General features: G+C 39.7%; 1 protein-coding gene across 2 annotated transcripts in view; it reads right to left on the bottom strand.

Annotated features, from left to right (window-relative positions):
* Positions 1-19334, bottom strand: part of mipol1 (mirror-image polydactyly 1) — a 63881-nt gene that overhangs the window by 32103 nt on the left and 12444 nt on the right. Inside the window, exons 3-8 of one of the 2 annotated variants that reach the window (XM_023282119.3) lie at positions 11462-11537; positions 10420-10463; positions 10000-10315; positions 5146-5251; positions 4265-4370; positions 2906-3032 (exon numbers count right to left, since the gene is read on the bottom strand). In XM_023282119.3, coding sequence (XP_023137887.2) covers positions 2906-3032; positions 4265-4370; positions 5146-5251; positions 10000-10315; positions 10420-10463; positions 11462-11537 — 775 coding nt within the window. Of the gene's footprint in view, positions 1-2905; positions 3033-4264; positions 4371-5145; positions 5252-9999; positions 10316-10419; positions 10464-11461; positions 11538-19334 lie in introns of those variants that run through there. The other variant, XM_055006131.1, reaches the window with a different exon arrangement.

Here is a 19334-nt window from a genome sequence, read left to right as displayed (position 1 = left end):
AGCAGGTAATGAAAGACCGGCCGCCTCCAATAAAGCTCCTCTAACACCCTGCTTACAGCCCATCCAGCCCGGCTCAGCCCGGCTCGGCTCGGCTCGCAGCGCCGGCGTCATTAACACTCCCACACACCTCCACGGAAACACGCCGCCGCCCGCCATTAGGAGGATCAGATGATCCGAGCCAGAATAACAGCATTCATCACTTCACAAGTTTCACATGTCAGACGGAACATTTCAGACTGGCAGCGTGGAAAACAAAAAAACATTCAGAGACACGAGGGACGTTCTCAGGTCCTCAAAATCAAGATACATCTGCTTTAAACTACGGTTTCACTTCATCCATGACAAAACTAAAAGGAAGAAATTGAGAACATCACAATCTACAACGTTACTGAACTGCAGCAGAATAAAAACCTGACCAATAAATAAACAACAGGAGAACAGCAAAGTATGTAAAGAGGAAGATTCAGTTCATGTTTCCATCATGTTAAAGGTTCTACTGGATCTTTTATCCGTGTTAGGATCATGTCAGTGTTTCTGCAGGTTGTTCTGTTTGTGTTTCTGTCACATTAAAGGTTCTACAAGAACTAATTTCTGTATTTTCATCATGTCAAAGGTCCGACGTGATCTCCTGTCCTCCTTCCATGACTCGGAATGTTCCACAGGATCTCCTGTTTGTTTGGTTCTAAATGATTGTAAGTCTGTTTCAATCATGTTAAAGGTTCTGAAGGATGTCGTCTGTGTTTCCATAATGTTAAAGGTTCCACATGATCTTCTGTCCGTGTTTCCATCACATTAAAGGTTCTATGTGATCTATTGTTTGTGTTTCTATCATTGTTAAGGTTCTACAGCGTCTTCTGTTTGTTTCTATCATTGTTAAGTTTCTACAGCATCTTCTGTTTGTTTCTATCATTGTTCAGGTTCTATGGGATTCTGCTGTTCAATTTCCATGATTCTGAAGGTTCCACAGAATCTCCTGTTTGTGTTTCCACCATATTGAAAGTTCTACTGGATCTGCTGTTCGCGTTTCTACCATTGTTAAGGTACTACAGGTTCTTCTGTCTGTGTTTCCATCACATTAAAGATTCTACGTAATCAGTTGTTAGTGTTTCTACCATTGCAAAGGTTCTACAGGACCTTTGTATCCATGTTAGGATCATGTTAACGGTTCTACAGAATGTGCTGTTTGTGTTGCAGTCATGTTAACGGTTCTACAAGATCTCATTTCTGTATTTTCATCATGATCTCCTGTCCACTTTTCCATGACTATAAAGGTTCCACAGGATCTCCATCAAGTTATAGGTTCTGCATGATTTTAAGTCTGTTTCAATCATGTTTCAGGTTCTACTGAATCTCCTGTTTGTGTTTAAACCATTTTAAAGGTTCTACTGGATCTGTTGTTTGTGTTTCTATAATGCTAAAGGTTCCACAATCTTCTGTCCTGTTCCCATCATTTTTAAGGTTCTGAAGGATCTCCTGTTTGTGTTTTCATCATGTTTAAGGTTCTACTAGATCTCTTGTTTGTCTCACGGAAAGAGTTGAAAACTTCAACTCTAGAACTGCATCAGTTATTGATTGTTCTGCAGATATTCTGATAATCTATCACGTGGTTCCTCACAGGAAACTGCGGATCTCAGAACACTTTAATAAATCAAACAATCAGCTGATTAATCCAGAACTAATCAGAAGTGATTGATTAGGAAGATCAGTGCAGCTGATTGTGTGTTTGACGAATAAAACGTGAATAAAGAGAAAAACAAACACATTATTCATACACACACTTCAGAGATGGAGGAGGCTCCATCAGGAAAACACACACATTAACACACAGCAGCGACACACACTCTGAGTCCTGACAGATGGAACATGTTCCTCCATATTCCGTCCCTCATAAAAAGGATTGTGGCCTCCAATATCAATTACCCTCTCATCCTGGGGGGAGGCCGGGGGGCAGCAGGGAGGGGGTATTATCTCTAATTAGATTTTCTGCTCTATTTGGCTCCTCCAAGAGAACGAGAGCTCATTTCACAGCCCTTAACAAGGCCGAGGAGGAGGAAGAAGAGGAGAATTGGGGAAGTGGAGAACAGGAGAATGTTGGGTTCCTTTCTCAGTGGACAGCAGAACAACAGAACAACAGTACAGTGTTTCCTCATTACATGCTCAGCAAAACAGCCAAACAACAAACCAGGACAATGGCAATATGCTATGTTCCTCTCCCAGCGGACGGAGGAACAAGAGAACAGTAGAACAGCTGCACAGCACAATGTTGTGTTCCTGCCTCCTCAGACAGTAGAACAGCAGAACGTTGTGTTCCTTCCTCAGACAGTACAATGTTGTGTTCCTCTCTATACAGACAGTAGAACAGTAGAAAATTGCGTTCCTTTGTCAGTAGAATCACACAACAATGGTATGTCGTGTTCCTGCAATACAGACAGTAGAAGAAGAGAACAGTAGAACGTTGTGTTCCTCTTCTCAGACAGTAGAACAGTAGAACGTTGTGTTCTTCCCTCAGCAGACAGTAAACATGTTTCACATGTAAATAAATGAATAAACAGATTCTCCTCAGAGGAAACAACACCAGGTCTGTTTACAAACAAACAAACATTGTGTCGGCTGCTCCACACCAACCTGCTGCTCTCAGTAACAGCTGTCTGTTGGTGGTTATTGATCAGTCGTTGCTGTTAATGATGGAGAACAGAGACTGACAACTCATCATGTCAGGTTCTATCAGTCGGTTCCTGCAGTTAACTCAGGTTCTCTAGGTTCTCTTACAGAAATAACAACTGAAATGTCACCAGCTGACACACTATCAGGGTTCTGCAGGGTTCGACCTGTGGTTCTTCATGGTTTCTGTTAGCTGTTAATCTCTTAACTTGTTACTCAACAACAGAACATGATGAATTCGTACTCAGCTGCTTGCTGCAGTCGTCGAGCTCGAAGCAAAGCTTCGTCTCTCTCCTCATTGGCCAACAGGAGTCGTGACATCAGAGCCTGATCTCTGTCCTTCTGAGCCGCCAGCACCTCCTCCAACACCGCTGAGGAGACGAGGAGATAAGGAGGTAAGGAGACAAGGAGTCAGAGTGAGGATGAAACCAGTAGAAACTAAACATCAGTGAGTTTTGGTTTCCACTCAGACTGACCGACCAATCAGAGCACAGATCATTATGACCAATTATGACTGCTGTGTGTGTGTGTGTGTGTGTGTGTGTGTGTGTGTGTGTGTGTGTGTGTGTGTGTGTGTGTGTGTGTGTGTGTGTGTGTGTTCCAGCTGTTATAACAGAAAGGACCACAGCTCAGGTGAGACTGAGTGCAGAAGAAGATGCAAAACAATCACAAAGACACACCACGTAACCAAAACAAGACTAAAACTGACTAAAAAAGATACAAAAACAAGCAAATACATGCAAAATGATGCCACCACCATGCTTCACATCATGAAGCAAATTGACTCAAAACAGACACCAAGAGCCGCCATGAAACAGCAACAAAGAGGCTCAAATTGACTAGAAAAAGATAGAAAACTAACGTAAACAAAGACAACCACAAAGACGTAAAGTCATGTAAATCTCAAAACTTCCAATAAAACTACTGAAGACAAGCTTCCAAAGCACTAAAACATGAATCTGTTGCTGTTTCGTCATTTGAATCCACAGCTTGAACTGTTCCAACATGTTATTTCACTGTATCTGAACAGCGTCTGTGTGTTTTTATGCCTTTGACATCGACAAACTTCAGATTTTCTAACTTTTCCGCCTCAGATGGGGAAGGAATATAATTCATTTTGAGACTTCTGTCCGTTATTTCTCTTCAGGATTTTTTTAATAGAAACACAAGCGAAGATAAAATAAATGTGCTGCGCGGAGACTTTCTGTTTCCGTGATAATCCTGCTGGATTAAACTCACAGAAACAAACACACACATTAACACACACTCACAGTAACACACACACACACACACACACACACACAGCTCAGTTAAATCAACATCACATCCGAGTGTGATTGCTGGTTAAACACACACAAACACACACTGTTCTGTTAAACTAACAGCTGCCTCGTTAACTGTTACCTCGTTACCACTGCTGTTGTTTTAATTACTGTGTGTGTGTGTGTGTGTGTGTGTGTGTGTGTGTGTGTGTGTGTGTGTGTGTGTGTGTGTGTGTTGGTATTAAACAGTGTGCATGGAAAATATTCAAATATTTAAGAAGTGGAGGTTGGATCAGATCTGATTAAGAGGAGAGTAAACCGTCGCCTCCCCCCCTCCTCACCTGCAGGCCTCCCCCAGTGCTGCGCCTCCCTCTGCTCCTCCCTCAGATCTTCCTCCACCTCCCTCCTCTGCAGCTCCTTCTCCTTCTGGATCAGCTGATCCTGCAGCTGAAGCACAACAACGTCAAACATCTCAACAACATTTACTGTATGTATAAAGTCACTGTTGGATCTGAAACCTGCATAAAGAAGTTAACTAAAGATCATAAAATCAACCAAATCTGAGAAAAAGTTCCACTGACATTCTTGATCTACAGTAACGGTATTTAATGATCTACTGTCATACTATGAATATTTATAAAGTTGCAGGTCCTTGAAATACAGAGGTGGGTCCAGATTTTTCACTTTTTAATGGATGTTTTCCATCATTTCTGGAATCATTTTGGACCAGCTTCCAGTATTTTAGACATTTTTTCATAATTGTGGACAAATTTAATTGATTAAAGCAGTTTGCAGCATTCAGAGTTTGGTTGTTTGTGAGTCTTTCAGATTTTCCTCTAATAATGGTCAGTTCTGTCAGTTTGTTCTGTGTCCATCTGTGAAGATGTGTAACCTTGGTCTTTTTTTACAGAGCAGAAAATGATGCTGCAGAAATTATCAGGGTCTTAGTTCCTTCAATGACGTGAAGCATGGTGGTGGCAGCATCATCTACTAGACATGATTCTCTCTGTGGAAAAACTATGTTCTAATTTTGTCATATTTTAACACTTGTAAAACGCAAAATACCAAGATGACACATCATCACAGCTCTACACAAACTGACAGAACCGGAACTGAACACTATCAGAGGAGAATTTGTCCAAACTGTTTTATAAAACAAAAATGATTCAGATGCTACATCCACCAGAGTCAGAATATGAAATCACTGTTTGTGCTTATTCACCTTGTTGTTGATCTCTCTCAGGGCGTCGAGCTCCTTCAGGAGAAACGAGATATTTTTATCTCGATCAAAACTCTGAAGTCGACCGGCTGCAGAGATCTGATGAGGACTGGAGAAAAAAAATCGGGTTTAGTGTTTAGTCCAGACACAATCCCACAATTTATCAGCCAGAAACGGTAAAAACAGAAGATTTTTAATGTTCTGATTCACTGAAACGCATCATCTGTCAAGAAACTTCACCAAATGTAAGTTTAAAAACGGGAAAATTCATCAAAATCACTTTTTTTTTAAAAACATTTCTTATTTAAAGATTCACCAAAAATAAACCATTTATACCCGATTCTGTAAAAATCTGGAAAATGAAAGCTACTTGATGAATCAAATAAAGTCAGCATGGCTCAGACACAGAGAACAGAGGAGCAGGTTGTTGGAGATCCATCCAGCATGGAGGAACATCTTTCTACTGATGGTGAGTAGAGTAGAGAGGAAAAGTCTGGAGATAGAAAAACATGGAGATAGTTCAACATCTATAATATGTGGAGACAATATTTTTCCAGTGTTGGTAACTTTGGGCACCTCAGGACTTAAAATTGGACTATAAATTGTTTAAAATAACTCAAATTTTGTCCAAACGGACTCAAAATTTGTAATTTTGAAAATATTATGAGTAACTTTGGACCATTTACTAGTTATTTTGGACAATTCTTGGGTCAGTTTGAGCAACTTTAGTCTACTTTAGACAGATTTTAAATAGTTTTGGACACATTTTGAGTGATTTTGGACATGCTTGGAGTAATTTTTTAAAATGTACCCAAGGAATTTCATGTGTTCCATGAAAACTCCCACTTTTATCCATGTGCTAACATAACTGCACAAAGGTTTTCTAATCATCAATGAGCCTTTCAACAGCATTAGCTAACACAATGTAGCATTAGAACACAGGAGTGATGGTTGCTGGAAATGTTCCTCTGTACCTCTATGGAGATATTCCATTAAAAATCAGCTGTTTCCAGCTACAATAGTCATTTACCACATTAACAATGTCTAGACTGGATTTATCATTCATTTAATGTTATCGTCATTGAAAAAAATTGCTTTTCTTTTAAAAATAAGGACATTTCTAAGTGACCCCAAACTTTTGAACAGTAGTGTATATGAATTAAATTTGCTCTATATTAGCTAAAGTTGCTCTACAATGAGTTAATGTTGCTCTCCATTAGTGAAAGTTGCCCTACATTAAAGTTTGCTCTTAATGAGGATAAAGTTGCTCTATATTAGCTACAATTGCTCTGTATCAGTTAAAGTTGCTCTAAAATGAGCTAAGGTTGCTCTAAAGGAGTTAAATTTGCTGTAAAATGAGTTAAAGTTCTATATTAGCTAAAGTTGATATTATTGGTTCAAGTTTCTCTATAAAACTGCTTTTCCCTCAAAATAAGGACATTTCTAAGTGACCCTAAACTTCTGAACGGTCGTGAACGTTACTTTGGACGAGTTTAAAATAATTTTGGACTACTTTTGTCTGTTTTCATGATTCTCTCTCTTCCTACATTATGTTTCTACGGAGCTGCAGGACTTTTGATTACAGTGAAAAATGAACCACAGAGCAGAAAAACTGAGTTAAAATCAGCACATTTTTAATGTCTGGGAACCTAAAAATCAAACTCTGGATTATTAAAGAGTCTAAATCCTCTAAATTCAGAGTTAAATCTGCAGTTTGCTGTAAAACTAACCTACTTTCTACCATAATAAGAGTAAACCAGCAGTGAACGTCTCCGATCCTTTAGACTGCCGGCTGTTCAGCGTCGCTCTGATTGGTCAGTGCTCCCGTGACATCACCTCAGAGTGTGTTTCATTAGTGTGTCACCTGTGCGTGATCAGGTCAGGTGTTTTAACGCGAGGCCGCGGCCTCACATTATCAGATGAGAGGCTGGGAGCTGCAGCGGCAGGTTTAATAAGCAGCGACTGATGTTCGCCTGTAATTCTCTCATATTACCTTAAAGGTCAGGCGGCTTCATGGCGTAATAAAGCAGGTAAATAAGACACTGGAATGTGGCTGACACTGTCTTCTGTAATTGACTGTTTCTGACTTTATAATACCAGCTGCTTCTAATCAACGTTCTCTTACTATCCTTCTATTCCCGTCTCGCCCTCCAACGCCTCGGCTAATCAAATCAAATCTAAATTTAATCGCTCACATTTCACAGTGATGCAACTCAAACGGCTCCTCAAATTTAGCTGAAAATGCAGCAAAAGAGACAAAAAAAACATGAATGACAGAATCTAAAGAAAGCTGGAAGTTTAATGAAAAGCAATAAACTTTTTAATAAAGCTCAGCGTGTCGAGGCTCTAAACATATCACACTAATCCTCTCAAAAAGCACCACAATATCACACTACAGCATCCAATATCCACAACACGATGCTTTAAATGTCTAATCATCTATAGCTCCCATGCATTTTAAAGTCAGCAGCACTTCAGACAACTTCAGAGATGAGATGTTTGATTCTTCCTGCATATCTGAGACTTTTCAGTCCAGTTTAGAAAAGCGTCGCTGAATCTGCTGGTCAGCGTGAAAACCAGAATCTGAAATGTTTTAATCCAACATCAGCCTGCAGATAAAAACAGCCGTTAGCTTCATCTGATAGAAAAAACTGATTCACAAGTGAAAAAATGGGAAAAAGTGAAAAAAATGGGTTTGATATTATCTTACACATCAACATCAGTGTTGTTTCCACTCTTTTTATTTGGTCGCATTTTTCACTTCAGCTCCTTTAAGCAAATTTACTTTAATCCATTTGGTGCAAAATGTTCCCTTTTAAAATGCCTTTTATCACGTCACTGCGTTTCTCCTGAAATTTACATGCATGTAACTTTTTTTTTACCTGTATTTCCCATTTATTTTACCTGCATTTCACTTTTATTTTGTCTGTATTTTCACCTCTATTTCACCTGTATGTTTCCAGTATTTTACTTGCAAGTCACCTGCAATTCACGTGCATTTCACCTACATTTCATCTGTACTTTGTGAGAATTTCATCTGCAATTTGCCTGTATATTAACTGCAATTCACCTGCATTAAACCTCTAGTTTTACTTGCATTTCACATTTATTTAGTCTGTATTTGACCTCTATTTCATCTGAACGTTTACAGTATGTCGCTTGCAATTCACCAACAATTTACCTGTAATTCGTCTATATTTTACCTGCATTTCACCAGTATTTCTCTTGCAATTCACCTGCAATGTGCCTGCATATCACCTACTTTACATCTGCATTTCACCTCTATTTTGCCAGTAGTTCAACTGCATTTCTCCTGCAGTTCATCTGCATTTTTACTGCAATTTATTCAACTTGCATTTTACCTCTTTTTTATCTGCATGTCGCATTTTTTACTGCATTTCTCCTGCAATTTACATGCATGTAACCTTTTTTGTACCTGCATTTCCAATTTATTTCACCTGCATTTCACTTTTATTTTAGCTACACTTTGCCAGTATTTCACTTGCAGTTCACCTGCGGTTTGGCTGCATTTTACTTCTTTTTGTTACCTGCATTTCAGAATTATTTCATCTGTATTTCACCTGCAATTCACCTGCATTTTGCTAGTATAAAAACTGCAATTCACCTGCATTTAACTTGCATTTCATCTTTTTTCACCTGCATTTCACAATTATTTTGTCTTTATTTCACCTCTATTTCATCTGCATGCCTCCAGTACTTTACTTGCAGTTTATGTTCAATTCATCTGCAATTCACCTGTATTTCACCTTCATTTCATCTGTATTTTGCCAGTATTTCTCTTGCAATTCACCTGCAATTTGTCTGCAATTTGCTTGCATATCACCTACTTTCCACCTGCATTTCAACTGCAATTTACATGCATTTTGCCTGTTTCACTTCTTTTTTTACTTGCATTTTACATTTATTTCGTCTGTATTTCACCTCTGTTTCATCTGCATGTCACTTGCAATTTACCAGCAATTCACCTGCATTTAACTAGCATTTCACCTCTTTTTTTACCTGCATTTCACATTTATTTAACCTATATGTTGCCACTATTTCACTTGCAATTCACTTTGTTTGTCTGTGTTTCACCCCTTTTTATTTACCTGCATTTCCCATTTATTTCACCTGCATTTCAGAATTATTTCGTCTGTATTTCACCTCTATTTCATCTGCATGCTTCCAGTATTTCACTTGCAATTTACATGCAATTCACCTGCAATTTGCCTGTACATGAACTGCAATTCACGTGCATTTCACCTGTTTCTCACCTCTGTTTTTTACCTGCTTCCGCATTTATTTTACCTGCATTTTACATTTAATTTGTCTGTATTTCACCTCTGTTCCATCTGCACGTTTCCAGTATTTCTCTTGCATTTCAGCTGCAGTTTGCCTGCGTATCACCTCCTTTACATCTGCATTTCACCTGAATTTCACCAGTATTTCACCTTTATTTCATCTGTAATTATTCCTCAGTCGGTTCATCAACTACTTTAATCTAAACTGACACTTCCACTGATTTCAATACTTTCATTCTGAAATTAAACTTCCATTTCAACTCCTCACAGCATTTACACTTCAGCCATCATTCCACCACCTTTCACTGCTCACAGATACTTCCAGTTCCTTCAACTTCTTACACTTGAATTTCCCTCGGGATTAACAAAGTATCTATCTATCTATCTATCTATCTATCTATCTATCTATCTATCTATCTATCTATCTATCTATCTATCTATCTATCTATCTATCTATCTATCTATCTATCTATCTATCTATCTATCTATCTATCTATCACTTTGTTTGCTTTCACTTTTAATTATTCATTAATCGTAATAACAGACGTCATCTCACCTGTTGGCAGTAGGGACCAGGTGTCTTCTGAGGGCCAGACTTCCAGGACCTCTGGACGTTGCTCCATCATCTGGGGCGTCTCCGCTGTTCTCTACCCGAGGAGAAGGGTCTCTGCTGTGGGAAAGGTCCACCTCCATCTCCCCTGGAACTCTTGGAAGCCTGGAGGACAACGGAGATACAGACCTCCTGTAGGATGGAGGTGAGACGGGAGAGACAGACCTCTTCTGGAAGACGGGAGAGACAGGAGAGACGGACCTCCTGTGGGACAGAGGGGAGATGGAGCAGGGGGTTGGAAGCTCCTGGAGATACTGAGGAGCTGAGAGACAGACAAGGAGACAGATGATGGATGGATGGATGGATGGATGATGGATGTATGGTTGGATGAGGATGGATGATGAATGGGTGACGTTTGAATGTTACCCTGAGGCCAGTCAGGGTTCTCTTGGTTCTGGCTGCTCCCTGGTCTGGAAATAAGAAACAGCATGAAGTTAGTCCTGATGCTGGAATTATGCATCATGTTTACTGTACAACGGATTTATACAAATTTAAAACATAAAACGTAAAATAAATGATTGTATAAATGTTCACCTCCTTTAAAGAGACTCAACTAATTGAACACAGGTGCATCCGGTTGGTGTTAGAAGTCACAAAGATACAAGAACATTTCCAAGTTCCTGAATATCTCTTGGAATCCAGTTAAATCCATCATTAAGAAATGGGAGGAAGATGGAACATGAATAAAAGCTTTATGGGAGAAAAAGAGAAAGACTCTGTTGGAAAAAACTCAAATTAAATCTGAACTAGAGTTCAGTAGAAGACATGTGGAGACTCTTAAGTCAACTGAATAAGGTTCTTTGGTCTGACGAGACCAGAATGGAGCTTTTGGACCATGAAACCAGATGTTATGTTAGGAGACATCATCACAAACACATCATTCCCATTGTGAAGCACAGTGGTGGCAGCATCATGATGTTCCTCAGCAGCAGGTCCTGGAAGGTAGAGGGTAAATGAAATCCTGGAGGACAACCTGATGCAGTCTGAAGAGAACTGAGATGTAGACAAGATCAGTTTCAATCCAGACGATGAGTCGAAACAAAGAAAGATCCTCAGAGATGGTTTGAAGACAACAAGGTGGACGTTCTGGAGGCCGAGTCAGAGTCCAGATCTCGATACAACTGAAAACCTGACAGCATTTGATCAGTTTTATAAAGTAGAATGAGGAAAAACTTTAGTGTCCAGATGTTCAGATTGATTGAGACCAACAGGATCAAAGATGGAACTGAAGCTGAAGGTTCATCTACTAAATACTGACTATAAGGAGATGAATACTTATGAAATCTCTGACTTTAAATTTGATATTATATTTTTAATGAACTGACATTACTTTGAATAAAAGCGGAACACTATGAAGGGAGGTGAACACTGTTTGTAGATGTGTCAGAGCTGCAGGTGTTGAACTCACCTGTCGGGGCTGCTGAGGTGGTGTCTTCCAGGTGAGGGCAGACGCTGTCGCAGCTCCACGTTCACTTTAGGATTAGCTGGAAAAACAACACACCACAAACCAACAGGTGAGTCAGAGCGTTACACAACACCTGTCTGTCTGCAAACTGTAACTCCTCGAGGTTCGTCAGCAGAACAAACATCTTTAAGGCCTCGTTAATGGCGGCTAACGACTCACATTAGGGGAGCACCAATCAGAACGTAGCTCCGCAGGTGTAATTAAAATGGAGGCAGAGCTCTAGTTAAACACTCGTTAATGCATAAGTAAGCAACCAAACACACACACACACACACACACACACACACACACACACACACACACACACACACACACACACACACACACACACACACACACACACCCTCGTATCTAAACGAGTGTGTTAGCAGGAAATAAAGAGACCGACTGCACCGATGGTCTACACCTGAGCTGATGGTGTTGTCATGACGACACCAGTGTATTGATGAACCTGAGGAGATGATTGATCAGTGATCAGGTCTTTTTGGTCTTAACTGTTTCCACTTCCTCTACTGTTTTAAAATAGTAAAGTTTAGAAAGGTGAACATGTGATCTGTGTCACTGTGACAATTTGAAATAAGAAGAAAAACTGATTCTGTGCAGAAAACAGCAGATTTTAAACACAAACTGGGAGTTCAGAAAAGAGGCCTGATACATAGAAACCAACTGAGTTCTGCTCTGTCTAGTCCTGCTCTGGTTCTGGTTCCATTTCTGTTTTGTACTGCTCCAGTTCTGTACTGTTCTGTCTTGGTTCTGGTTCTGCTTTGTTCTGTTCTGTCTAGATTTAGCTTTTGTCCTGGTTCTGTCCTCTTCTGTCCAATTTCTGCCCTGTTCTTTCCTGGTTCTGGTTCTGTCCTGTCCCATCCTGTCCTAGTTCTGTTTCTGGTCCAGTTATATTTTTTCTGTCCAGGCCAGCATTCTGTCTTTTTCTTTGCTGGTCCTGTTCTGTTTTGGTCCGGTTCAGTCCCATCCTTGCTAAGAGTCCTGCTACTTACTGGTTCTGGGTTTATTCTGGTTCTGGTTTAGTTCTGGTTTTGTCCTGTTCTGTCCCATTCTGCACTATTCTGACCTATTCTCAGTCCTTTTAGTGTTCTTTTCTGTCCCGTTCTTTCTGTTTTCTGTTCTGTTCTGAGTTGTGTTCTGCTCATTTGGTTTCTGTTCTGTCCAGAACCTTGTTCTGGTTCTGTTTTTCCATGTCCTTATTTTTTTTTCTGTCCTGGTCCTAATTTATCCTATAATATCAGTTTGTTTTCCCCCCTGGTTCTGTTCTGTCCGGTACTTTGCCTTTTCTGTTCTGGTTCTGTCCTGTTTTGGTTTGTTTTTTGTTCTGTCCTGGTCCTGTTCTGTCTGGTACTGGTTCTGTTTTTCCATGTCCTGGTCCTTGATCTCTCCTTCAATATACTTTTTTTCCTGTTGTGTTCTGGTTCTTGATCTGTCCTTTAATATCTGTTTTTTTCCTGGTTCAATTCTGCTCTGCTCTTTCCCTTTTCTGTTCTGGTCCTGGTTCTGTTCCGGTTCTGTCCTGTCCTGGTTTGGTTTTTGTTCTGTCTTATCCTGGTTCTGTTTTTCCATCCTGGTCCTCAATCTATCCTTTAATATCCATATTTTTTCCTGTTCTGTTCTCCCTGTTCCCTCCTGGTTCTGGTTCTGTTCTGGTCGTGAAGCAGCTAAGTTACAGTCAGAATATATTTCCTCTGTGAGCGTCTTCACTTTGAAACTTTTCTCATTTCTCGCCGTCCTCTGCGTCCCCCCGTCTCTGATCTTCTTGTGGACTCAGAGCTAATTGAGCGCGGCGGCTCTCCTTATTATTCATGTACAATTACAGATGTGATAATGTGCTTAAATCCTTCTAAATGACCGTTCATGCCTCGCGCTCGCTTTGAAGTCTCGTCAAAGATGGAAAAATGAGCAGAAAAAAGGGAAAACACAAAGGCCAATCAGAGGACCAATCTACATTAACCAATGGGGAGAGGAGGGGGGAGGCGGCGGGAGGAGCGTCCCCCCTTCTTCTTCATGTAATATAAACTGAAGTCCATTAATTTTTTAAGCTGTATTTAATACATTTTGTGCAGAAAGTTTGGAGCGGTGAGTGCCGGGTGTTCCAGCTGACTGCATGAATATTAATGACGGTGTTATGATGATTAAAGAGGCTTCAGCTCAAATCCAACACAATCCGCCTGTGATCCGCCCCGCCGACACCACGCCGCCGCCACGCCGCACATGAATTTAGATACGGACATTAAGCCGGGCAGAGGCACGACGTACAGAGGACACTCAACACGTGTGTCCGTACGGGCACGGAGAACATACAGTAAACATGATGCGGAACATACATGTTCACACAAACATTACGCTCAGTCGACTGGCAGGAAGCAACCGGCTGCTCCATCCATCAAACATCAATCAGAGTCATTTAAAAAAGACTAAAAGAAAAGAGAAAATGTGATTCTGCTGCTTTTCTCCATCATCTGTGATCAATAAAAACGTTACAGGAGATTCAAACAAACATTAATCATCTAGTGACCTGAACAGGTTCCAGCTCTCAGATCTGCAGTTTTTCTCCATTAAACTGAATATTTAGATTTTTGAAACGTGACTAGAATACTTGATTTGATAAACAAATAACATCTTACATTTTTGATGAAGAAAACAGTTCTGTTATGGATATTTCAATTATTTGTTGTTGTTTTTTTTGAGTCCTTTTATATTTAGTATCTGCCGATACCGAGGCCCAATCTGATACAATTTTCTAGATAAGACACACCTCGAGTACACTGACGTTATTAAAATCAGTATACAGGAGGTCCTCAGTTTATGACGTCCTCGACCTACGGCCTTTCGTTACATCAGAACTGGTTACGTAGGGCTGGCCTGAATAGCAATTTCTGGGCTCTGGATATTCCGCCCCGATTAATGACGAATATCTGAATATTTGGTTCGGTTCGTAACATCCGATGGGGGGGGGGGGGGGGGTAGAAGAATGACACAAATATTCGCTTTGTAACGTCCGACGGTAGGGGGTGGACGGACGGAACATAAAACAGACCAAGCCGCACATTACGATCGGATATTCGGGTCCAGCCCTATGGCTATGCTGAACTAGTTGGCGAGCAGAGCGGAGTGGATGAATACGTCGTCATGCGGCGCTATAAGTCGGCTTTGTTTACATTCGGCAGCTGTATGCCACCCTGGATTGTGCTACATTCGCTAACTTTTTGCCCTTCATAGCGGCACCCAAGTAGGGGTGGGGGAAATTTCCGATTTTCGATGCATTGCGATTCGGACGTGGATGAATCTGAATCGATTTACAAACATCCAAATTTAGAGTATTTAAATCTGTTAAAGTAATACAGAAGGTTCTGAATAAAGCGGAACTAAGAAGCGCAGTATGCGTCATCTCCGGGACACTTTGGGATGCGCACCTGTAGCTGACACGCCGATACGCGCAAAGAGTAAAACAAACCTGGCTGACCGCCACCCACCTCGCCGTGAGATCCGAATAGCTCCTTCTAGTTTAAAAGCAAATGTGTGGAAACATTTCGGCTTCTACAACGTCGGTGGCAGAAGAAAACTGGACAAGAGCCACGTTATACGTAATTATGCACTGTTGCAGACATTGGAACCCAGATACACCATCCCATCCCAACGCTATTTCACCGACACCTCCATCCCAACACTACAATATACATAAAGATGCATCAATAATCGATTTATAATCGAATCGTAGCTCCTGAATTGTAATCGCTCCCACATGTGATCAAGTACATCAAGCTATAAAAACAGTGCAAAATATTCTGTTATCTTCTTGTAAAACGACTCATACATGCATGAAAGTCATTGGTATTCGTGACTTTACCGAACAACTGATCGATATCGTGATGCATGTAACGGATTTGTTTACATTTTCGCCAGAGTTCTGACTTACAGCGAAAATCGCCTTACGTCGGGACGTAGGAACGGAACTCCGCTGTAAATCAAGGACCCCCTGTATTGTACGACTGACCTCCAATCAGAATTGTGACTAATGTCATATGTCTGCTTTTGAAATACAAATATATCAGCACATGGACTAAAGTCCAATGTATGAAATCATGTTATCGATTAGTTGATCATCAGAATAAAAGACCAAACGATTGATGTTTAGCAGTTTGTGACACACCTGTTTTCAGGTGGATTTACTTTGGAAACAGGGAATGTAAACATGAAGGCCATTGAGGAAACAAACAGCTCCACATTGACAGTTCCTCCATCTGAGCGCCATTATTAACCCAGATCAGACAGAAAATGTATCTGTCAATTAATAAAAGTACAATAAGTAAAATTAATTAAAGTAACAGGGCTGCAAAGCTTAATCGTACCATCGATTAACTGCACATATCACTAGTTTACATCCACACAACGAAGACATGTCCTCACAATGCAGTCATGTCCTCACAAAATGGAATGTCCTCATAAAGCAAACATGTCCTCACAGTTCAAACGTGTCTTCACAAGGCAGATATGTCCCCACGAATAAGTCATGTCCTCACAGTGTGTATCTGTCCCAACAATGTAGCTTTGTTTGGACACATTCACTTTGTGGGGACGTGTGTGTATTGTAAGGACACATCTGTCTTATGAGGAGATGTCAGCTTTGTGAGGACATGACAATTTTATGGGGACATGTCAGCTTTTTGAGGACACACCTGCCTTACGAGGACATGTCAACTTTGTGAGCACATGATTGCCTTCACATTTGTTTTTCTAAGGACATCTCCTATTTGTCAGGACATGTCAACATGGTGAAGACATTGTTTCTTTTATGAGGACATTTCCTATTGATGAGGACATATCTACAATGTGAGGACATGTTTGTTTTATGGGGACATCTATTTATGAGGATACATCTGGTTTTGTGCGTACATATCTACAGTGTGAAGACATGTCCTCTTTGGTTTGAGACTAAAATGTGTCCACACACACATGCGCACACACACACACATACATTCCTGCACAGATAACAGCAGCTACTTCAGTCTGTTCAAACAAACCAGAGTCTGCAGCCCACCCTCATCCAACAATACACTGTGCGTGTGCGTGTGTGTGTGTGTGTGTGTGTGTGTGTGTGTGTGTGTGTGTGTGTGTGTGTGTGTGTGTGTGTGTGTGGACCACCCACTCTGCAGATTAAACACTGTTCACACGACTGCCTCCTCCCTCTCTCCTTATTCACTTTCAGCCTCACTCGGCCTTTTGTCTTCTTCTTCTTCTGTCATTAAATTAATCTACTCACCACAGTGTGTGTGTGTGTGTGTGTGTGTGTGTGTGCGATCTGCTCTGATCTGTGACATTTGATCAATCGAGATTATTCCCATTTAAAAGAGTTTTATTCCAGCTGTTTTTGCTGTGGTGGTCCTGTGTGTGCAGTAACACTTTGTACCTGCAGGTGGCGCCACACGCTACAAACTCCCAAACACACTTCAGGTCAGCAGAGACTGAAGCAGGAAAACGGCATTTCAGAGCTCAGGCCTCCGTCACACTAAACAACAACGGCGGCGGCGTTTTCCTGGGAAAATCCCACCAATCAGAGCAGCTTCCAACACAAACGAAGGTCAACGAGCTCCAGACAGAAACTGAACTCTGACTGCTGCAAACACACTGCAATGAGCTGATATGAAATGTATGACGCAGCGACAGAAACACCAGAAAGGTGAACAAGATAACACCACTTGAAAAACACAAGAAAGCAGAGAGAAATGCAAGAAAATTGACACTTAAAAATAAGAAACATCATTAATATGAAGTAAAACTGGACCAAAAAGTGGTAAAATGTGAATAAAGGTCACATTTCAGTCAATATTCTTTCTAAATTCTAGAGCAGTCTTGAATAATGAATCAATTGTCAACTATTAACTCAATCAGCAACTATTCTGACAATCAACTAATCAACTTAAGCCATTTTTTTAAAATAAAAAGAGTCGAAATTCTGCAATTCCGGCTTCTCAAATGTGAATATTTTCTGGTTTCTTTCCTCCTTTATGACAGTAAACTGAACATCTTTGTCTTCTTGGGAATGTTTTTCCACCTTTTTCTCACCAAACTACTACAAAATTAATCCAGATGAAGAAATTCAGAAAGCTTGCAACAACAGGAAATGTATTTTGGTTATTTAATAATAATTTTAGTTATTTGTAAAAGCACAGATATCAAATATTTACTGATTTCAGCTTCCTAAAAGTAAAGATTTAAAGCTTTTCTTCATCACATGTGATACAAAACTGAATCTTAAGACGTGACTTTGGGATGAAAGGAATTACAATCAGCATTACTCACAATATTTACTTGTTGCAGAGGAGAAAATGGACAAAATGCTTGTTGTATGAAACAATAATGAAAGTAATTCAGCCCCTTTCTAGTCAAGTTTCAATTCAGTTTTGAGAATTACAAAACAAAACCCATGAAAAATCTCCCAAAAAGTTAAGCTTTGTTGTCGATTAAATTAATCTGCAACTACATTGATAATCTGTTAATCTCTTTGAAAAAAAAGTCTAAATTCTCTGATTTCGACTTCTTAAATGTGAATATTTTCTGTTGTATTTCCTCTTCTATGACGGAAAAATTAATATCTTTGGCTTGTGGACAAAACAAGACATTTTGGGGCTTTGAGAGATATTGATCCCCCTTTTTTCCCAACATTTTACACATTTTCTGGACAAAAACTATCAATAAATCCAGAATTAATTCAAAAAATAATCTGCAGTTTAACCAAAAATGAAAGTACAGATACAGATCATAGAGTGTCTACAAAGGAACACAACATACATACATACACACATTTACTGTATGATCAAAACGACAAAAAAAGACAAAATACTACAAAAACGAGACACAAAATGATAAAAACGAGACACAAAATGACAAAAACAAGACGCAAAATGCCAAAAGCAAGAAACAAAATGACAAAAAAATGAACAAACGACGCAAGCGAGACAAAAAGGAAACAAAAAACGACAGACGAGAAACAAAACAATAAAAAAATACACAAACAACACAAAATAAAACAAAAAAAGAGAAAAAATTAGACAAAAAAGTTACAAAGCGAAAAATAATTACACAAATGACACAAACGAGACAAAAAATGACAAAAGCGAGAAACAAAATGACAAAAAAATCACAAAACAAAAAAGTCAGACAAAAAAAGACAAAAAACAACAGAAGCAAGACAAAATATTGCAAAAAAGAGACACAAAATGTCAAAAATTAGATGACAAAAACGAGAAACAAAATGACAAAAATGAGACAATACAACAAAAAATGAGACAAATGACAAAAGTCAGACAAAAAAGACAAAAACAAGACAAAATATTAGTCAAATGAGACACAAAATGAATGAAATAGAAAAATGAAAAAATAGACAAACAACACAGACAAGACAAACAGTAAACACGAAACGAAACGGCAAACATGAGAAAAATGACAAAAGTCAAACAACTTTCTGTGTTTAAAACCTTGTAAAATCTTTTTTATTTTATTTCAGATGTTTTCCTTCTATGCTTTGTGAAAAACTCCACTCTGGATCCTGCATAAATGAATCTCAGTCAGTCCACGTGTTTCTGCAGTAAAATCAGAGGTTCAGGTGTAAAATGTTCACCTGCCTTCATCAGATCAGCTCACTGCTGCCACCTGCTGGTCCTTCACAGTACTACAGCTGAATTATTAGTACATTCTGGCACCCTGTCAGTGTTCTATTTTAATCTTTTATTAACTTTTTAATACCTTGGATTTGCTACTCTTACTGTTTATTTGACTTGCAGCAAATGCTTTGTTAAATCATTTATTC

The sequence above is a fragment of the Amphiprion ocellaris genome, chromosome 20, assembly GCF_022539595.1.
Source record: "Amphiprion ocellaris isolate individual 3 ecotype Okinawa chromosome 20, ASM2253959v1, whole genome shotgun sequence".
Classification (NCBI taxonomy): domain Eukaryota; kingdom Metazoa; phylum Chordata; class Actinopteri; family Pomacentridae; genus Amphiprion; species Amphiprion ocellaris.
This window is presented reverse-complemented; position numbering and strand designations above follow the sequence as displayed.